This window comes from Rana temporaria, chromosome 2, assembly GCF_905171775.1.
Source record: "Rana temporaria chromosome 2, aRanTem1.1, whole genome shotgun sequence".
Lineage (NCBI taxonomy): Eukaryota > Metazoa > Chordata > Amphibia > Anura > Ranidae > Rana > Rana temporaria.
In genome coordinates, this window is record NC_053490.1 from 318,767,251 (window position 1) to 318,785,487 (window position 18,237).

General features: G+C 39.6%; 1 protein-coding gene across 2 annotated transcripts in view; it reads right to left on the minus strand.

Annotated features, from left to right (window-relative positions):
* MAGI3 (membrane associated guanylate kinase, WW and PDZ domain containing 3) overlaps positions 1-18,237 on the minus strand; it is a 501,439-nt gene that overhangs the window by 115,885 nt on the left and 367,317 nt on the right. For both annotated transcript variants that reach the window (XM_040337467.1, XM_040337468.1), the window contains exons 12-13: positions 16,909-17,071; positions 3,562-3,653 (exon numbers count right to left, since the gene is read on the minus strand). In XM_040337467.1, the coding sequence (XP_040193401.1) occupies positions 3,562-3,653; positions 16,909-17,071 (255 nt within the window). The remainder of the gene's footprint in view (positions 1-3,561; positions 3,654-16,908; positions 17,072-18,237) is intronic.

Below are 18,237 nucleotides of genomic sequence, written 5' to 3' on the forward strand. Positions count from 1 at the left end.
GCATCTCATTATAATGTCTATTGTAACTGTATTGCATTTACATTGTGTGCAATCTACTTTTATTTATCATATCAATTTATACATATTGTTTTACATATAATTTTCTATACTTAATTAGGCTTAGCTGCCTACCACTCCCAAGCAGTTTGCAGTAACTTATGACAAAGTGGTCAATGTGTGCATGTTACAACAATATCACAAATTCTTCACAAATGTGGTTTGTATTGGAGGGTTGCAGGAAAAGCGTCACTCCTCAAGAAAGGCCACATGCAGTCACGACGGAAACGCACCTTGAAGATTGTGAGGCCACATGGAAAAAGGTGTTGTGGCCAGATGAGACTAAAATTCCAACACCAAACAATATGTCTGTCGGAAAGCCATCCAAAGAACACCATTCCTTCAGGAGAGGGGCCAGGAGAGCCAAAGAGGGACCCAAGCACAGAGGTAATATCCTGTTATAGGAGTGTTTCTTTGCAGCAGGGACTGTAGCACTTGTTAGGATAGAAGGAATAATGGATGGAGCAAAATACTATTTAAGGAAAATCTGCTGCCCTCTGACAGAGGTGTTTTACCTTCCAACATGACAACGACCCAAAAAACACAGCAAAAATGACCACACAGTGGTTAAAGGGGGGGAAAAGGTGAATGGCCTTGCTCGACCCAGTCAAAGCCCATTGAAAATCTGTGGAATGACTTGAAAACTGGGGTCTACAAACGGTCACCATCAAATTTAACTGAACTTGAGCAGTTCTGCAAAGAAAAGTGGGCAAATATTGCAAAGTCTAGATGTGCAAAGTTAGTAGAAACATATACCAACAGACTAAAGGCTGTAATTAAAGCAGAAGGTGGCTCAACAAAATACTGACACAAGGGGGTGATGCTTTTTCAAACTCAATAATTTTGTTTTGGATTTTTTTTTTTACATGTTGGTGTTATAGCTTTCACTTGGATGTTATAAGTTGTACTGAGTAAATACAGATGAATAAAACATAAACCGTGTCTGTCTTCATTTCAGGCTGCAAAGTAACAAAATGTGATTTTAAAGAGGGGTACTGGTAATTATTTTCTATACCCCCTATATATATGTTTTGCTGTTGGAATAAGGAGTGATCAAGTTAAACTTTCAGGTCATTTTTTTTCTCTGCAAGAACCACAGGTGGCAACAGTACATTTGGCACACACTAGACCTGTACATGACATTAGATAAGAAGGGTTTATTTAGACAAAATACTTCTTATATGTTCAGCAGGATATTTAAATCAGGCCATGTCCTTTGCACTAAGATGAGACACAATGCTTCCTAAACTATTCCGTCAGGCCAGAGATGACAGTGAATGAACTGTATGTGCTTTGTTTCTGTAGTTTCCTGTCTTTTTCAATTATATGAAATTATTGGACATGCATAGTGGAAAAGCAATCCATAACACAGTGTGCAGACTCTGCAGGTACCTGGAATCACTTACTGCCAGAACACAAGGCCTGTTAATTATTTATTCTGGCTATTTGATTACGGTCTTCTCAGAAATCGTTTTAAATGCCTTGCTCTTCCTCAAATACAGTAAAGCACAACATTAATTATATAGTGATGCATTTATCGGAGTGATAAATCAGATTCTATACAGATTTCTTTCCTGATCACCAGCTCAAAGCCCAAATAGTCACCTTCGTCTCCCCCCATAGTCATACTGGCTTACCTAAAATATATCTCAAGCCAAAACTTTTTTTTCAGCTGTGGATATTTAAAGCCCATTTTTATGCCATATGTGTCCCACTGGGAAGATTTTCTTCATTTTGGTCTCAATAAGAAGAAAAAAACAATCTCTGTAAAGTAAAAGGAAATCCTCTCCTAGACAGCCAACTCTGAAATAAGCTTCTTCACTGGACAAATACCCTTCTATTGATGCTTTGGTGACAACTCTGAATTTTAGATTTCCCATCACTTTTATCCTCCGAGGCATAGGTCACCAGAAGATATAGGGTAACCCCCTCAACAGGGACAAAGGCAGCAATAAAAACCCGACAGTGGTTTCAATGTTTCCCTTCTCTATCCAAATGGGAAAATGGGTTTGGATATACGTTTAAGTTCACATTTTGGAACATGCGACATGTTCCACCTGTATTTAGGACATATCTGTGACACGTTCCAACAGCTGCAGCCTGTCCCCCTCAGTGACAGTGGGCGGGCATCTTCTCTAGACGCCCACTGTCCCGGTTTGAAAAAAATGCCCACCTCTGCCACATCATTCATGCACAGTGTTAATGGGAAACTACAAGTTCCGACAGAGTTTGTGGCTGTTGGCCTATAGCTTAAATTAACTACCATGGCGCTGTTGAGCTCTCTGGTAGTTCATTCATTCTTCCTGTCAGTGTGCATCTGCCTATACCAGGTACGAGCAGACAGATACACTGAGAAGTCTGCAGGTGTCCTACATGGCACTCACAATCTACTGATCACGGGTGCTTTGCTTTCCGAGCTCCAAGTACAAAAAAAAAAAAAATTTACCTGCAAAAAGATGTGCATTTATTATTTTTTAAAGTTGAAATTAACCTTTAAAGTGGTTGTAAACCCTTACAAACCACTTTGACCTACAGGTAAGCCTACACGGTTAAGGAGATATTTGCAAGAAAGATGGCACAGATGTCTACGGCGCATTGTGCGCCGTAGACAATTGCGCAGGTGCACTGCGCGTGCATCTAGTGAAGGCGATCATGCCGTCACTGCTGGCGTGACGTCATCGCTGCTCCTGGCCGGTCACAGCACCGGAGCATCGATACCCGGAAGTCACTCCGGCTATCATGGCGGCGACAGAGGAGGTATCCGAGGACCGCTGCGGGGGCTTCGTTCTCAGGTAAGTAATTCATAATGAGCTAGAATGCTATGCATACCAGCTCATTTTGCCTTTGTCTTACAGGGTTTATTTTTTAAGAGAGGGTTTACTTCCTCTTTAAGGGAAAGACTTAAGCTGGTTATAGACTTTTTTTTTTTTTTTATTCAACCAGAGTGCAAATGAGCAAACTTAATCTGAATAGATGTATGAGTTAGTGCACTTTGTGCAACAGGCTGCTCTTTGCATGAATTTGCTTAATTAAACTAAATCTAGCCATAAACATAATTTTCCCACAAATTCCTCCATCCATGCTAACCAGTGCAGAAAGTGGAATCTGCATAGCCAACTATCGTATTCTGGCAGCTGGCACCTACGGCGGTCAGAATACTTGAACAGGAACTTTAAATGATTGAATGCAGTCGCTGATCATCCAAACAATTTTCCAGTTTGTCGAGCCCCGTGGTATAGGTAAGGCTAGCCACAACTTGAATTTCAGCCGATTCAACGGGAATCAGCCAAAATGTAAACTTTATATGGCTAGGTTAATAGAACTGTTCACTGCTTATAGACAAATGAACAGAGGAAAATGATATACTGTAACCGTTATTATATACTAAAAATGTACAAGTTACACAATGATTTACATAAAAACTCACATTTGTCTATTTCATTAACAATCATTAGCAAACACTAGATGATAACTTTACTCAAATCGCTAAGTAACAGTACTCACTGCTTGGTCTGGCCCATCTCCCCCGAGAACCCGAAATCCAAAGCCAGATTCTTGTTTTCGTAAGAAAACATCCAAGTCCTTTGTATTTGGAGCTATAAATGAAAACACAAGAAACACATACCAATAAGAAAGAGAATTCAAATGACTAAAATGCTCTCACTACAAACCATTAGCAATGAATTGAATCTGCCATTATGTTTAGACAGTTAATACTGCCACAACTGCTAAAGCAGGCATCACAAATACCTATAAATGATGCTGGAGGGGGAAATGTCAATGCTCTGATATGGAACCCAGTCACCCTTTGCATACATAGTGTGACTGCCCTTCAGATGTCCTAGGCTTAAAATATCACATTTTCAGGGATCAGAGATATGTGAAAGCATCTTCTGGCTCCTGCTATTGGCCAGTTGTCTCCAATTAGCATACTTAACATAATGACAAATAAGCTATAAGATTTATATGTAAAATAAACTGCAATGTCAGCCAGTTTTATAATATTATAACATAAGCAGCACAAAAGTGGTAAACTGAAAGCAAATTCTGTTGCTCAGTGTTCTACAGTGTTCAATTTGAGGCCTCCTCTGCAATAGGAATTTGTTGAGATACTCCCGAAGAGTTAAATACGTCTAAAGGGATGCAGACCCTATAGCTTTTCTAATTGGAACACTGACAGGGCACCAGCTAATTATAATGAACAAGTCCCTCTAAATTATTATCAGTCTGCAAAAGCACATGGTGAAACAAACAGCTATTTCTTCAGATCAACAAAAGGTAAAAATCCAACACAAAGTTTGGTAAAATCCATCATCCCCCAGATGTCTTCTAGGACGAAACGCATCGGTAAGCTCTGCTAATGCCACTGTCACTGCCTTTTTATTACAAGCACGTATTTATCTTCAGAAAAGTGAGTGTTTTTACAATACATATTTGTCAGTTTCCTTACGAAATTACACTATGTGCCCCCCTCCTCCTTTTTCTCTATAAAGCTCTACAAATCATCCGTTTGGGCTTATTGACCCACAAAATAAATTTTGAGGTCCACTGTTTTGAATCCACCACTCCCCTGGAGGTCGTGTCTGCAGAGGTAACCTTCCTTGAGTTTACTATACCACAAGTCTGATTGACTCACTAAGTGTACACCTACCTGAGTTCAATCCCTTTGGTAAGCCTTTGAAGTTTTCGGTGGTGGCACGATGTCTATTTGTATTCACGTCAAGGCTTAGGCCTTGTACACACAATCGGACAAAACCGATGAAAACAGACTGAAGTTCAGTTTCATCGGTCCAAACCCACCGTGTGTGGGCCCCATCGGTCAGTTGTCCTTCGGTCCAAAAAAAAAGAACTCGTTTCAAAATTGAACCGATGGACGCCTAACCGATAGGTCAAAACCGGGGTCATTAGTACGCACGACCATCGGTTCAAAATCCATGCATGCTCAGACTAAATGAGGGGACGGGAGCACTCATTCTTGTAAAACTAGAGTTTGTTTTGGAGATACCACATTCATCACGCTGTAACAGACAGAAAAGCGCAAATCGTCTTTTACTAACACAAAATCAGCTAAAGCAGCCCCAAGGGTGGTGCCATTGGATTTGAACTTCCCCTTTATAGTGCCGTCGTACGTGGTTTACGTGTCCGCGTTCTGACACGATCGTTTTTTAAACTGATGGTGTGTAGGCACATCAGACCATCAGTCAGCTTCATCAGTTAACCGGTGAAAAACGGTCTTTCGGACCGTTCTCGTCGGATGAACTAATCGTGTGTATGCGGCCTAAGTTCACCACTTCTTTCAGATTATCATCACATTTTTTAAATTAATGTTTAAGAGTTGGAATACTCTTAAGGATTTTTTTCCAACACTAAGGGCATTTCACTTTTTGGACTTTAACCATTCCAATGTTTCATTATTTTTTTGTTTTGTTTTGTTATTAAGCTCACCTGAATAGAACATTCATTACTCACATGTAATTACACAGTCCCAGTCAGTTCTGAGACTATTCACCTTAGCGCTGCACTTATTCACCTTTATGTCACCTATCAGTGCCACCCATAAGTAATCATAAGTGCAGCCTTTCACAGTGCACATCAGGGCCGCCTATGAGTGCCCATCAGTGCCGCCTATGAGTACCGCCTATGAGTGCCCATCAGTGCCGCATTCCAGTGCCACCTATTAGTCCCAGTGTCCATCATCAGTGCCACATCATTGGTGCCACCTCATCAGTGCCACATCAGTGCCCATCAGTGAAGGAGAACACTTACTTAGTTACAAAATTGTATAACGGAAAGAAAACCTTTTTTTCTCCCCTAAATTTTCGGTATTTTTTTATTTGTTGCACAAAAAATAAAAACCCCAGCAGTGATCAAATACCACCAAAAGAAAGCTCTATTTGTGGGAACAAAATTATAAAAAAATGTGTTTGGGTACAGTGTAGCATGAACGTGCAATTATCATTCAAAATACGACAGCGCTGAAAGCTGAAAATCGGGTAGGAAGGGGGTGTAAGTGCCTGGTATTGAAGTGGTTAATTAATGCTTTCCTGCACTATGCTAATGGTAATCTACTATACTCTTTTACAGAAAAGAGTGTACAGAGCCACTAACAAATGGGAACCAGTCAGCATGGTTCCCAATCATGTAGTCATCATATCAGCTATAACAATGATCACAATTTTGTTTATAAACTGTATTGCTATTGTATTTCTTTCTAGGTCAATCATGTGCACCTCAAAATAAATACATTTCCTAAAGATGACAGTACACAGTTTAAAAATAATAAAATAAACTTTTATACACTATAAAAAGAAACCTGAGCAGGGAATTTATTAAAAAAATTTACCAAATACAAGCTTTTGTAAAACAAACAATGTAGAAATATTTAGGTAGCCAAGTTAGAGTTATTGTCAAGTCAACCCACTTATATTGATGCCACTAAATTTGGTCTGGAGATCTAGGCATCACTGACCTCTGGTCACTGAAGAGGTTAAACAATTACATTAAATCTGTGAGATTGAAGTGAAACCTGTCACAGAACTACTTTATTGAATTACTTTATCAAAACCAATACAAAAGCTTAAAAGCAGGAAGCAAAAAAAGTGTCCCCTTCACATGACGGTCTAACTGTTAAAATGATGACAGTAAGCAATTTGTTTTATAGCAGCCTATTGCTGTACCAGCTGACTAACTGGAAAAAAGTCGTATTTGAAAGCATTTTCTTCTCGATCTGTAGTTGTTTCTATAATTGTAGTGCACATCTTGAGAACAGTCCCTTTTTTTTTATCATTTTCTTGGTGCAGTGCCTGCCAATAGCATGGATAGAGCAACATTTTGTCTCATGGAGTTCCCATATCATACTCTTTGTTAAAAGGTAGATTGTGACTGCTAGGTTATAGTAAAGTGTCAGGAAAGCCTAATTTGGTTTTTACATGTCTAATGACCATCCAATTTAAAGTAACAGCAGGGACCAGCTATAAAGCAGATTTGTTGTCGGAATCATTTCTAGAGCTATGATGTCATAAGTTGAGTAATAATTTAATGGTGCCAGGATGCTTTGAAGAATGCCTGGAGATTAAAGGATAAGTTCACTTTTTAGGAAAAAAAAAATATGAATGCACATTTTTTTGCAGGTAAAAGTCTGTAAAGCATTGCATCTGTAATCAGCAGATTGCTGGGGGGAGGGGGAATAATGTATGATGCAATATGTGTATGTCAACTGTATCTGGATTTTATGAATGTATTATAATTGTAGAATGTTTCAATTTGTATTTGATGTAGGAGAAAAGAATAAAACAAATTACTGAATTAAAAAAAAACAAAAGTAAAACGTCAGATTGGGGAGGTACAGAGGCCCGTCCGTTTGTAACATGTTACGGCCTGAATATGGGTGTAACATGTTATGAAAGGTGAACTTATCCTTTAAATTAAAAGTATAGGCAAAACTTTTAGAAAAGAACTGACCATAGTTACCAAAACAGTAAGGGAACCCAAAATAGGAGTTGGGGTAACCATCAAAGATGGCGTCTGGTGACAACAAAGGGGAATATTCCCCTCATTGTGTAGAGATTTCTCCTCGCTTCCTGTTCATTCACCAGAACAGGAAGTGAAGGGAAATCTCCCACAAAGAACATAGGGCCAGATTCACAGCAGAAATACGCCGGCATATCTACTGATACGCCGGCATATTTTCAAATTTGCTGCGTCGTATCTTGATTTGGAATCCTCAAACCAACATACGACGGCTTTTGGCATAGATCCGACAGGCTTCGTACGCCTTCGGATCGTAGGTGTAATTCTCCGGCCGCCGCTGGGTGGAGTTTGCGTTGTTTTCCTGCGTCGGGTATGCAAATTAGCTGTTTACGGTGATCCACGAAGGTACGCGCGTTCGTCGCATTCTCTTACGTCGTCGCTAGTCGGCTTTTCCCGTCGTAAAGTTACGAGTGCTATTTAGATGGTGTAAAATTAGACCATCCATGTTAAAGTATGGCCGTCATTCCCGCGTCAAATTTTAATTTTTTTTTTTTTTTTTGCATAAGACGTCCGGGAATACGAAAGGACGTAACGCACGTCGCCGTTCAAAAAACACGTCGGGCGCCGTAATTTCGCACAAAGCACGGCGGGAAATTTTCACACGGAGCATGCGCAGAACGTTCGGCACGGGAGCGCGCCCAATTTAAATGACACACGCCCCATTTGAATTAGGCGGGCTTGCGCCGGACAGATTTACGCTACGCCGCCGCAAGTTTACAGGCAATTGCTTTGTGAATCAAGCACTTGCGCTGAAAAGTTGCGGCGGTGTAACGTAAATGAGTTACGTTACGCCGCAGCGCAGGTACATGAATCTGGCCCATAGAAAGTACAAACGAAAATTTAATTTTTCCTTTCTCTATATAAAACAAAAGTTTTGGCTATACATAAACTAACACATTACACTTTAAAAGAGAGGTTCATTCAGGATCACCATCCCATTCCATTGTTTGGAACACCTGGGCTACTTTATTTTGGGCTTGGCTGTAGGTAAGTTTACTACACCTTCTGATGCGGATTTGCTGCAACTATGACCCAATCCTGGAGGCCACATTTGACTCACCTGTTTATTTATTTATTCATTCCTCTTTTATTTTTCTAGCCAAATTGCTTGCAACCCACTCCTGATGACTGGCTTTAAAAGCCAAGAAACGCGTTGAGTCTATGCTCAGGGATGCCAAGATAAGCTTGCCCAATGATGTATTCTCATTCAATTGTTTCCTTTTATTACAATTTCCTTTTGGACAATCATGTTGATTGGATTTGTTACTGTTATGTCAATGTATAATGATTGCTTCTATTAGTCATGTCCTGGATTTTAAATGTCATTTATGCCAATGTGATTATCACTACATGTATTATGCCTTTGATAGCATGATCTTTGTATTATATATTATGATACATATTACATTATGAATTTATATTTGACTCCTTGATTTTCTTTCTTGGATTAATTATTTAGCAATTATATTTGACCACATAGATTTCCCTGATGGGACTGTGTCAGTTAATCCACTTCTGATATTCCAAACCATTCCACACGCCCTTCCATGCCTCATTTAAAGTCCCATGGCCCTTTTCTTCCAATTTTTTTTTTAACACATTACACTTTATGAATAAAAAGTGGAATTGTTAAAAGCTTTGTCAACTTTTTTTTTTTTTGTTTCTGTGTCTCAGTTGGGCCATTTTCCTTCATTTGTGGAGTCATGGAGCTCATTGTTGGGGAGTCATGACAATAAATCTTTTTTATCGTTAGGAAACATTGCCACTTGGACAGAAATCACAGGAACGGCTGTCCCCATTGGAAGATTTTCCTTTAATTCTGCAATTGTAAAAGGTTAGATTTGAAATGATTGTCTGTCTCGGTGACCACGGCCATTTGCAAAAAGAACATTTGGCCTTTAACGATACCCATAAATTAACCCCCCAAATATTACAATGTATTTTATGAAGTCATTTAAATCTTTCAGAATATCTTTCATAATTATAATTTGTATAAAACCAGCCCTTTATTAAATATCAAATTGTTAAAATTATAGAAGAATACCCAAATATAAAAAAAATATTTGGCTCAAAAGCATATTGTTTTCTTTTCTACACCTACTTAATCCTGGAAACATCACATACCACAGGGTGCATATTCATTTATTTTCTACACCTCCACCTACTTAACCCTCGAACCTCCACATACCACAGGGTGCATATTACTTTCTTTTTTAGACCTCCACCTACTTAACCCTCGAACCTCCACATACCACCACAGGGTGCATATTACCGTACTTTCTTTTTTACACCTCCACCTACTTAACCCTCGAACCACCACATATCACAGGGTGCATAGTACTTTTCCTACACCTCCACCTACTTAACCTCAAATGATCACATACCACAGAGTGTATATTACTTTATTTTCTACAACTCTACCTACTTAACCCTCGAACCTCCACATAACACAGGATGCATATTACTTTCTTTTTTACACCTTCACTTACTTAACCCTTGAGCAACTACACAACACATGGTGTGCTACTGTTCAAGTCTGCATGTTCTTTTTGCTAGTAATTTATATTCATTTTAGGATGAGATACCATTAATAGCCACCAATCCATTAGGAATTTAGTCAGTAACAATGATCACCAGCACAAATAGTGAAGGTGACTTTACCCAGAAGGGACACAGTAATAAAATCCCTTGTCCGCGTAGTATAAAAAGCGAGACAGTGATGCTCAATTCAGACTTGTGCAACTTGTCAAGTCAGTCCCAATGTTAACGATAACCATTCATATAATTCTTAAAGTTGTAGCAACTTTAGAGTAATTCATGCACTACTTTGGTCCGATTTTCATGCAACTTGAGGGTCGTAGACTTCAATGTTAATCCTCAAAAGTTGCATGAAAGTTGTACCTGCGTGTTATACAATACAACTCATGTGCAACAGTTGTCCATTATCACTGGTCAAAGTTGTATACAAGTTGCACTCCAATGTCGGCGCAACTTTGGAGTTATAGAAGTGTGAATGGAGTCTAAAAAAGTTTTGGCTTTAGATACATTATGCTGCAAGCACTGCTCCAGTGCAACTGTATGCATACTGCCTGTGTCTAAAATCCAACAATGTAACAACTTGAATTAAGGTTCCAAATGGCCATTTTTAATGTAAAAGTAAAGATTTCTAAAGAGGAATAAAGTCAAAGAATTTAAATGTGAAATCAATACAAAAAGATCTGCTAAGAAAACAAACCTTTTTTCATTATGTTCTGGGGTTTAAGCTTAATATTTATTTAACTTCTATGAAACAAAAGCCAAACATCTGCAGAGAAGTCCAATATGTATAGAAGATGACTTGGAAGACAGGCAGCCAAAATGTCACAACAGCAAGATTACAGAACGAAGTACAGCACACATGGGATTTCCTCTCAGGCTAATGTATCAAAGGAATGTACTTCCCTTTCTTGTTTTAAGAGACGCACCTATCCAAGTGCAACTGGATTAATAAGCACTTCCACAGAAACTTTGCAGTTCTTTAAAGAATATATGATGCGCTTAGGCTATAAATAAGGAATAATGCCTATTTTTAGAGCTCTATGCTGGACATTTACATTTCCTGACAGCTTACCTTAAGAATGGCTCACATGAGAAATAAAAGCAAGAAGAGTTCTTAACCGCAGCCGTTCAGAAAAGAGCATCTGTTACTCCCAATCATTTGTGCACTGCTGTACCATTAACTGCTAAAAGGTACAGTAAATCTTTCACTAAGACTGGTTCAAAAATTGCAGGTACCACTGTGGTAACCAAAGGTTACAGATGTTTTCTTTCTTTTTCTAAACTGTGCTTCAAATCTGATATGCGACCATTCGTTATGGGTTAATTATTTTCGCATTGTCATCTGTTGTCAAGGACGCGGCGGTCGGCTTCCCAGCCCGCTCCTTAGCAACTAACCCAATGTGATAAATTACTGCATTAAAAAATGCAGTAATTACTGCATTTGATATTTAAAGAGGGTGTAAACCTGATTCATGAAATTTGAGCTGGGCACATATCTACAGTTTTTGTTATCTCTCTTCAAAGCACTATGTCCCCGTGCAATTCTCCTGCTTTCATGTTTTCAGCATGATAACTTCCGATAAGTTCTCCGTCACATATGATAAAACCTGGCTGAATTTTGTTTCAGGGAGGGTGCTATAAATAGATTAGCAAAAAGCTTGAAAAGTCTCTGCCTATTTGGTGGGTAGAGGGTGCCTTTCTTCCCCATGAAATCCAAGACTATACTCACAGTGCAGTATGGGGAAGTGAAAATTCTAACTTGATGTGCACTTTCTAAACAGTATATAAAGAAGAAGACAGCAAATATACATGTAAAACGTATGTAGGGAGATTTGTTTTATCTCTGTGTATCATCTGAGGCTGTTAACTTCACTAAGTATATGTGAGGGTTTACATCCACTTTAAAACGCAAAGGGCCAGATTCTCAGAAGAGTTACGACGGTGTATCTCAGGAAACACCGTTGTATCTCTGTTTCTGAGCCCGGGTATCTATGCGAGTGATTCTTAGAAGAATTTTCGCATAGATACGGCCAAGACCCGACAGGTGTAAGGCACTTACACCATCGGATCTTAGATGTAATGCAACGCCGGCCGCTAGGTGGCGTTTACGTTCAGGTCTCATTTGACTATGCAAATGAGCCTGATACGCCGATTCCCGAACGAATTTGCGTCACGTACTCTTCGCTTATGTTGTTTCCGTAAGGTTACCCCTGCTATATGAGGGGTAACCTTACGCCAGTCCGCCGCATGCCATGTTAAGTATGGCGTCGGGTCCGCGTCGTCTTTTCCCGTCGGTTACGTCGTTTTCCTAAGTCGTTCTTGGATACGACTTTACGTCAATAACGCACACGTCGGCGTCATTGACGTTTTCCGGCAAGAACTGGAGCATGCGCACTGGGCTATTTTAAGCCCGGCGCATGCGCAGTTCGATCGGCACGGGGGCGCGCTTAATTTAAATACAAGCCGCCCCCTTGGAATTACGCGGGGATCCGCCGGGCCAATTACACTACGCCGCCGCAAATTACGGAGCAAGTGTTTGGGGAATACAGCACTTGCTCCTGTAAGTTGTGGCGGCATAGTGTAAATAGCTTACGCGACGCCGCGCAGGATCTACCAGAATCGGGCCCAGTACTCTTAGTGAATTGCACTTTCAAAACTAATTTACTGCAAGTGCTATTTTATCACATTTTATTGGCCGTTATTTACCTCTTAATGAATTGACCCTATATCCATTAAGGTTTTTTCTGGGTTTTAACCACTTAAGACCCGGACCTTTAGGCAGGTAAAGGACCTGGCCAGTTTTTGAGATTCGGCACTGCGTCGCTTTAACTGACAATTGTGCGGTCGTGCGACGTGGCTTCCAAACAAAATTGCCGTCCTTTTTTAGGTGGTATTTTTATTTTTTGCGCTATAAACAAAAATAGAGCGACAATTTTGAAAAAAATGCAATATTTTTTACTTTTTGCTATAATAATTATCCCCCAAAAACATATAATTTTTTTCCCTCAGTTTAGGCCGATACGTATTCTTCTACCTATTTTTGGTAAAAAAAAATCACAATAAGCGTTTATTGATTAGTTTGCGCAAAATTTATAGCGTTTACAAAATAGGGGATAGTTTTATTGCATTTTTTTTTACTACTAATGGCGGCGATCAGCGATTTTTTTCATGACTGCGACATTATGGCGGACACTTCGGACAATTTTGACACATTTTGGGGACCATTGTCATTTTCACAGCAAAAAATTCAGTAAAAATGCATTGTTTACTGTGAAAATGACAATTGCAGTTTGGGAGTTAACCACAAGGGGGCGCTGAAAGGGTTAAGTGTGACCTCATCTGTGTTCCTAACTGTAGGGGTGTGTGGTTGTAGGTGTGACGTCATTGATTGTGGTTCCCTATATTAGGGAACACATGATCGATGATGGCGCCACAGTGAAGAACGGGGAAGCTGTGTTTACACACAGCTCTCCCCGTTCTTCAGCTCCGGGGACTGATCGCGGGACTCCAGCGGCGATCAGGTCTGCGGTTCCCGCGGCCGCGGAGCTTCGGACCGCTGTGCCATTCTGCCGACGTATATGTGCAGGAGGCGGTCCTTAAGTGGTTAAGGAGGAGAAAGGCTTCCTTTTTTTTGTTTGCTGGGAAATTTGAGACATTAATTGCTGAATAATATACAATATAAACAACAGCATCCTCATCTCAAGACTTTGGGTTCCTGCTCTTGGGACATACTTTTCCTTTTGAATCATTTCATCACTGCTAATGCATCTCATGGCAAAGTGTTCCTTAAAGGGGAGTTCCAGGCTTTTTTAATGTTTATTAAAAGTCAGCAGCTACAAAAAGTGTAGCTGCTGTCTTTTAATAAACATGCACTCACCTGCTCCACTGTCCAGCGACGCGCCGGCCGGAGCTTCGCTTCTCTCCCCCCTCTCCGGTCGGCGTCTTCATTCTTAGTGTGGGCACCTGGCCGTGACAGCTTTCGGCTTCAAGGTCGGGCACTCACTGCGCATGCGCGAGCGGCGCTGCGCACTGTGATTGGTCAGGCCATCACCTGCAGGGAGGGGCCGCAGTAGACAATATGACGTATTGCCTAGGCGGTCCCTGGGCGGAAGGAGGAAGTGGGACAGGAATTCCCACTCCTCCTGAAGTCCCCACTCCCCCCCCAAAAAAAATGACATCCCAAATGTGGCATGTAAGGGGGCAATTAGTGGTTTAAGTGGAAGTTCCACTTTTGGGTGGAACTCCGCTTTAACTGCTTGCCGCCTGCTAAATGACAGCTGGGCAGTGCAACTCTTGTTTTGGGTCCCCTCCCCCTACAGTTAGAATCACTCCCTAGGACACACATTTAACCCCTTGATCGCCCCCTAGTGTTAACCCCTTCCCTGCCAGTCACATGTATACAGTAACCAATGCATTTTTATAGCACCGATTGCTGTATAAATGTCAATGGTCTCAAAATAGTGTCAAAAGTTTCCGATATGTCCGCCGCAGTATCGCAGTCACGATAAAAATCAGAGATCGCGGCCATTACTAGTAGAAAATAAATAAATAATAAAAATGACATTATTCTATCCCCTATTTTGTAGACGCTATAACTTTTTCGCAAACCAATCAATATACGCTTATTACGATTTTTTTTTTTACCAAAAATATGTAGAATACACATCGGCCTAAACTGTGGGGGAAAAAATGGATACTTGTTATTTTTTTTTTTTCAAACTTGTCACTTTCTCTTTTGTTTATACCGAAATAAATAAAAACCACAGAGCTGATCAAACACCACCAAAAGAAAGCTCTATTTGTGGGGGGGGGGGGGGGGGAACGACATAAAAATGTCTTCATTTGTGTTGCATGATCGCACAATTGTCATTCAAAATACGACAGCACCGAAAGCTGAAAAATGGCTTGGGCAGGAAGGGGGTTTAAGTACCCAGTATTGAGCCATTGTTAAAGTGGAGGTTCACCCTATAAAAAAATTCTAACACTACATCCAGCACCGTGCTGCATATAAAATGACACTGACCTTTATTTATTTTTTTGCCGTAGATATCGTTTACCCGTGGTGAATTCACCACGGCGCGTGGCGTCTGTTATCCTAGTGGACATCATATGATGTCCAGTCAGGATTACTGAACCACTGCCCAGCCATCATTTTGCTATAGGCCAGGTGAGAAGTGGTTAAAGTGAATCTGGGCTCATGCTATGAACACTAAAGTATTTACATATCCCAAAAGCAGTAAAAGGCCTTTAACCGATTCCCGACCGCCGCACGCCAATGGCAAAATGTCACCGGTGTGCAAAAGGGCGTACCCGTACGTCCCTTCATAATCCCAGGCTAGCGGGTACACACACGCGGGGTCCCGCAGATTCGTTGTCCGCTGGTGGCCCGCGATCTTGAAGTAAAGAAGAAAAATGGGGAAATGGCATTTCCCTGTTCTGCCTAGTGACATTACAGGGATCTACTGCTCCCTGTCATCGGGAGCAGTGATCTTTGTCATGTCCTAGTTAGCCCATCCCCCTACAGTTAGAACACGCTGAGGGAACACAGTTAACCCATTGATCGCCCCCTAGTGTATAACCCCCTTCCCGGTCAGTGGCATTTACACAGTAATCAGAGGCTATTTTTAGCTATGATCGCTATATAAATGTCAATGGTCCCAAAGTAGTGTCAAAAGTGTTCGATCTGGCCGCCGCAATGTTCCGATAAAAATCGCAGATCACCGCCATTACTAATAAAAAAATAATAATAATAAAAATGCCATAAATCTATCCCCTATTTTGTAGACGCTATAACTTTTGCACAAACCAATCAACATATACACCTTTTGTACTTGTAGAAGAATACACATTGGCCTAAACTGTGAAAGAAATACGTTTTTTTTTTATATATATTTTTTGAGGATATTTATTTTAGCAACAAGTAAAAAATATTGCTCTTTTATCAAAATTGTCAGTCTTTGTTTATAGCAAAAAAATAAAAAAAACGCAGAGGTGATCAAATACAACCAAAAGAAAGCTCTATTTGTGAGAAAAAGAAACTCTCAATTGTGTTTGGGTACAACGTCACACGACCATGCATTTGTCAGTTAATGTGACGCAGTACTGAATCGCAAAAATGCTCTGGTCATTAGGGAATAAAATCTTCCAGGGCTGAACTGGTTAAAACATGCCAAAGGCCTGTTATACTGAAAGATAGATATGTATGTATTTCCCCATACCTCTACTTCAGGACCATCTTTGGTCTATAAACTATGTTTTTATGAAATCACATTGGTCAATTGTCTACATGCTTTATATCTAAAACCAATACGTTTTCTTTAGTCTTTGCTGTGAATATCTGAGAAAAAATAACTTTACAGTACATGCAGTTAGAAAGGTCAGTGAGGGTTTGATTAAAGGTTTTTTTATTGCTTGCTAACAGTACAGAAATACTTTAATGTCCATAGTCTGGGCACATTTCATCAATATATAGTGGGAATAGCGCAGTATTAATTAAGATGCATTACTCTACTGCTCTACTACCCTTTTATTTTTTCTTCCAAACCAGATTTCTCTCCCAGGATTTCTTTAATGCTATTATCCAAAATGTTATCCTGCTACCTCCAACTCCTTCTATAGCCTCCAAGGCATTATGTAAACATGATGTTAATGTTATTTACAATGTATTAATTAATTGTGTTCACAAAAAAAGCATTATAAATGCTGGCACTATACACAAGCGCCCAAGGAATTGCAAGTTTTATTAACTTTATTAACTTAAGCTAATTAAAAGGAATTACTTACGCTTATCCTCAAAGATGTTCTTTGATTTCTTGTACACCTCTGAAGGGTCAAGCTTTGGAGAATTAGATCGTGCAAGGTTTGGTGGGAAAGGTAAAGGCTGTGGTAAAGGTTCAGTCGTGCCAATTGTTTCAACACTACCAGTCAGCTCTGGTTTGTCAGTCTTCTGGGAAAAAAAGAGAGGCATTGCATTTACAAATGAGTACACCATATTAAGTTTGAGGCTAATAACTAACATACAAGAAAAGACTTCCTCTTTTTTTTTTTTTTTTTTAATCCGGTTTGGTCCAATCATGTTATCCAGCAGTTCTGGATCCCCTATGTCAGATAGTGGCTGCTGCAGGGGAGAGAAGGGAGCAGTGGCAATGAATGGGCAATGGAAGTGATGTCATGGCTCTGGGAATTCACAGCCACTCACTTACCCAGGGGAAATAAACCTGCTGAATCATATGACCGAACTGAACAGGATAATAATAATAATAATAATAATAATAATAATAATAATAATAAAAAAGGTATTTACACAGATTTTTTATTTACTTTTTAATATAGGCTATGCAAAGTAGATGGGGGGCAGCAATTTTAGAAATACAAAGTTTATATATCCAAAAATTTTTTTTTTTTTCAAAAAGGTGATAAAAATTCATGTATTTTATACCCTAGATCAATTTGCAAAGTTTCAGAAAGACATTTAATCCCCATATGGTTTTCCACCACTCGTTAATCACGTTTATATATATTCAATTTGTAGCACTCTTCTTTTCTTAGCAATCAAGGTGTGCACTGTGTGTAAGAAATGTTCTTTGACCTTCTGGTAATTTAGCTCCTCTTGGGGTAAAATTTATACGTAGATAGAGGGAGCTCGCCCTGCAGCTTCAGGTATCCCAACACTTTCAGATGTATTGAATACAGTGTTAATTTTGAATTTTGTCAAATTTAAATTTAGTTTTAGGCCCCTTTCACACATACTATCCGTTTTCTCAATTTTTCATCCATCCGTTGACGAATGAAAAACAGACATCAATGCATCATCCATTAACTTCAGTTTACAACACCATTTTAGTCATCTGAATTGTTTTAGTTTTTTCAGTCGACTAAAATCTAATGGTTTTAGTTAAAATTGTAATGCGTTATTTAAGCATTTATATAGAATTGCCAAACTCATTATATAACATGTTATTATGTATGGTATTAAGGTTTGAGCATGCACTACAGACACTGATTTACCTGTTGGAAAAATAGAACGTCTTAACAAATAAAACCAAGTTTCATAAACAAAAAATATTGCACCTTCAAAAAAGCAAAAAAACTGTAAACTGCATTGGCTATAAT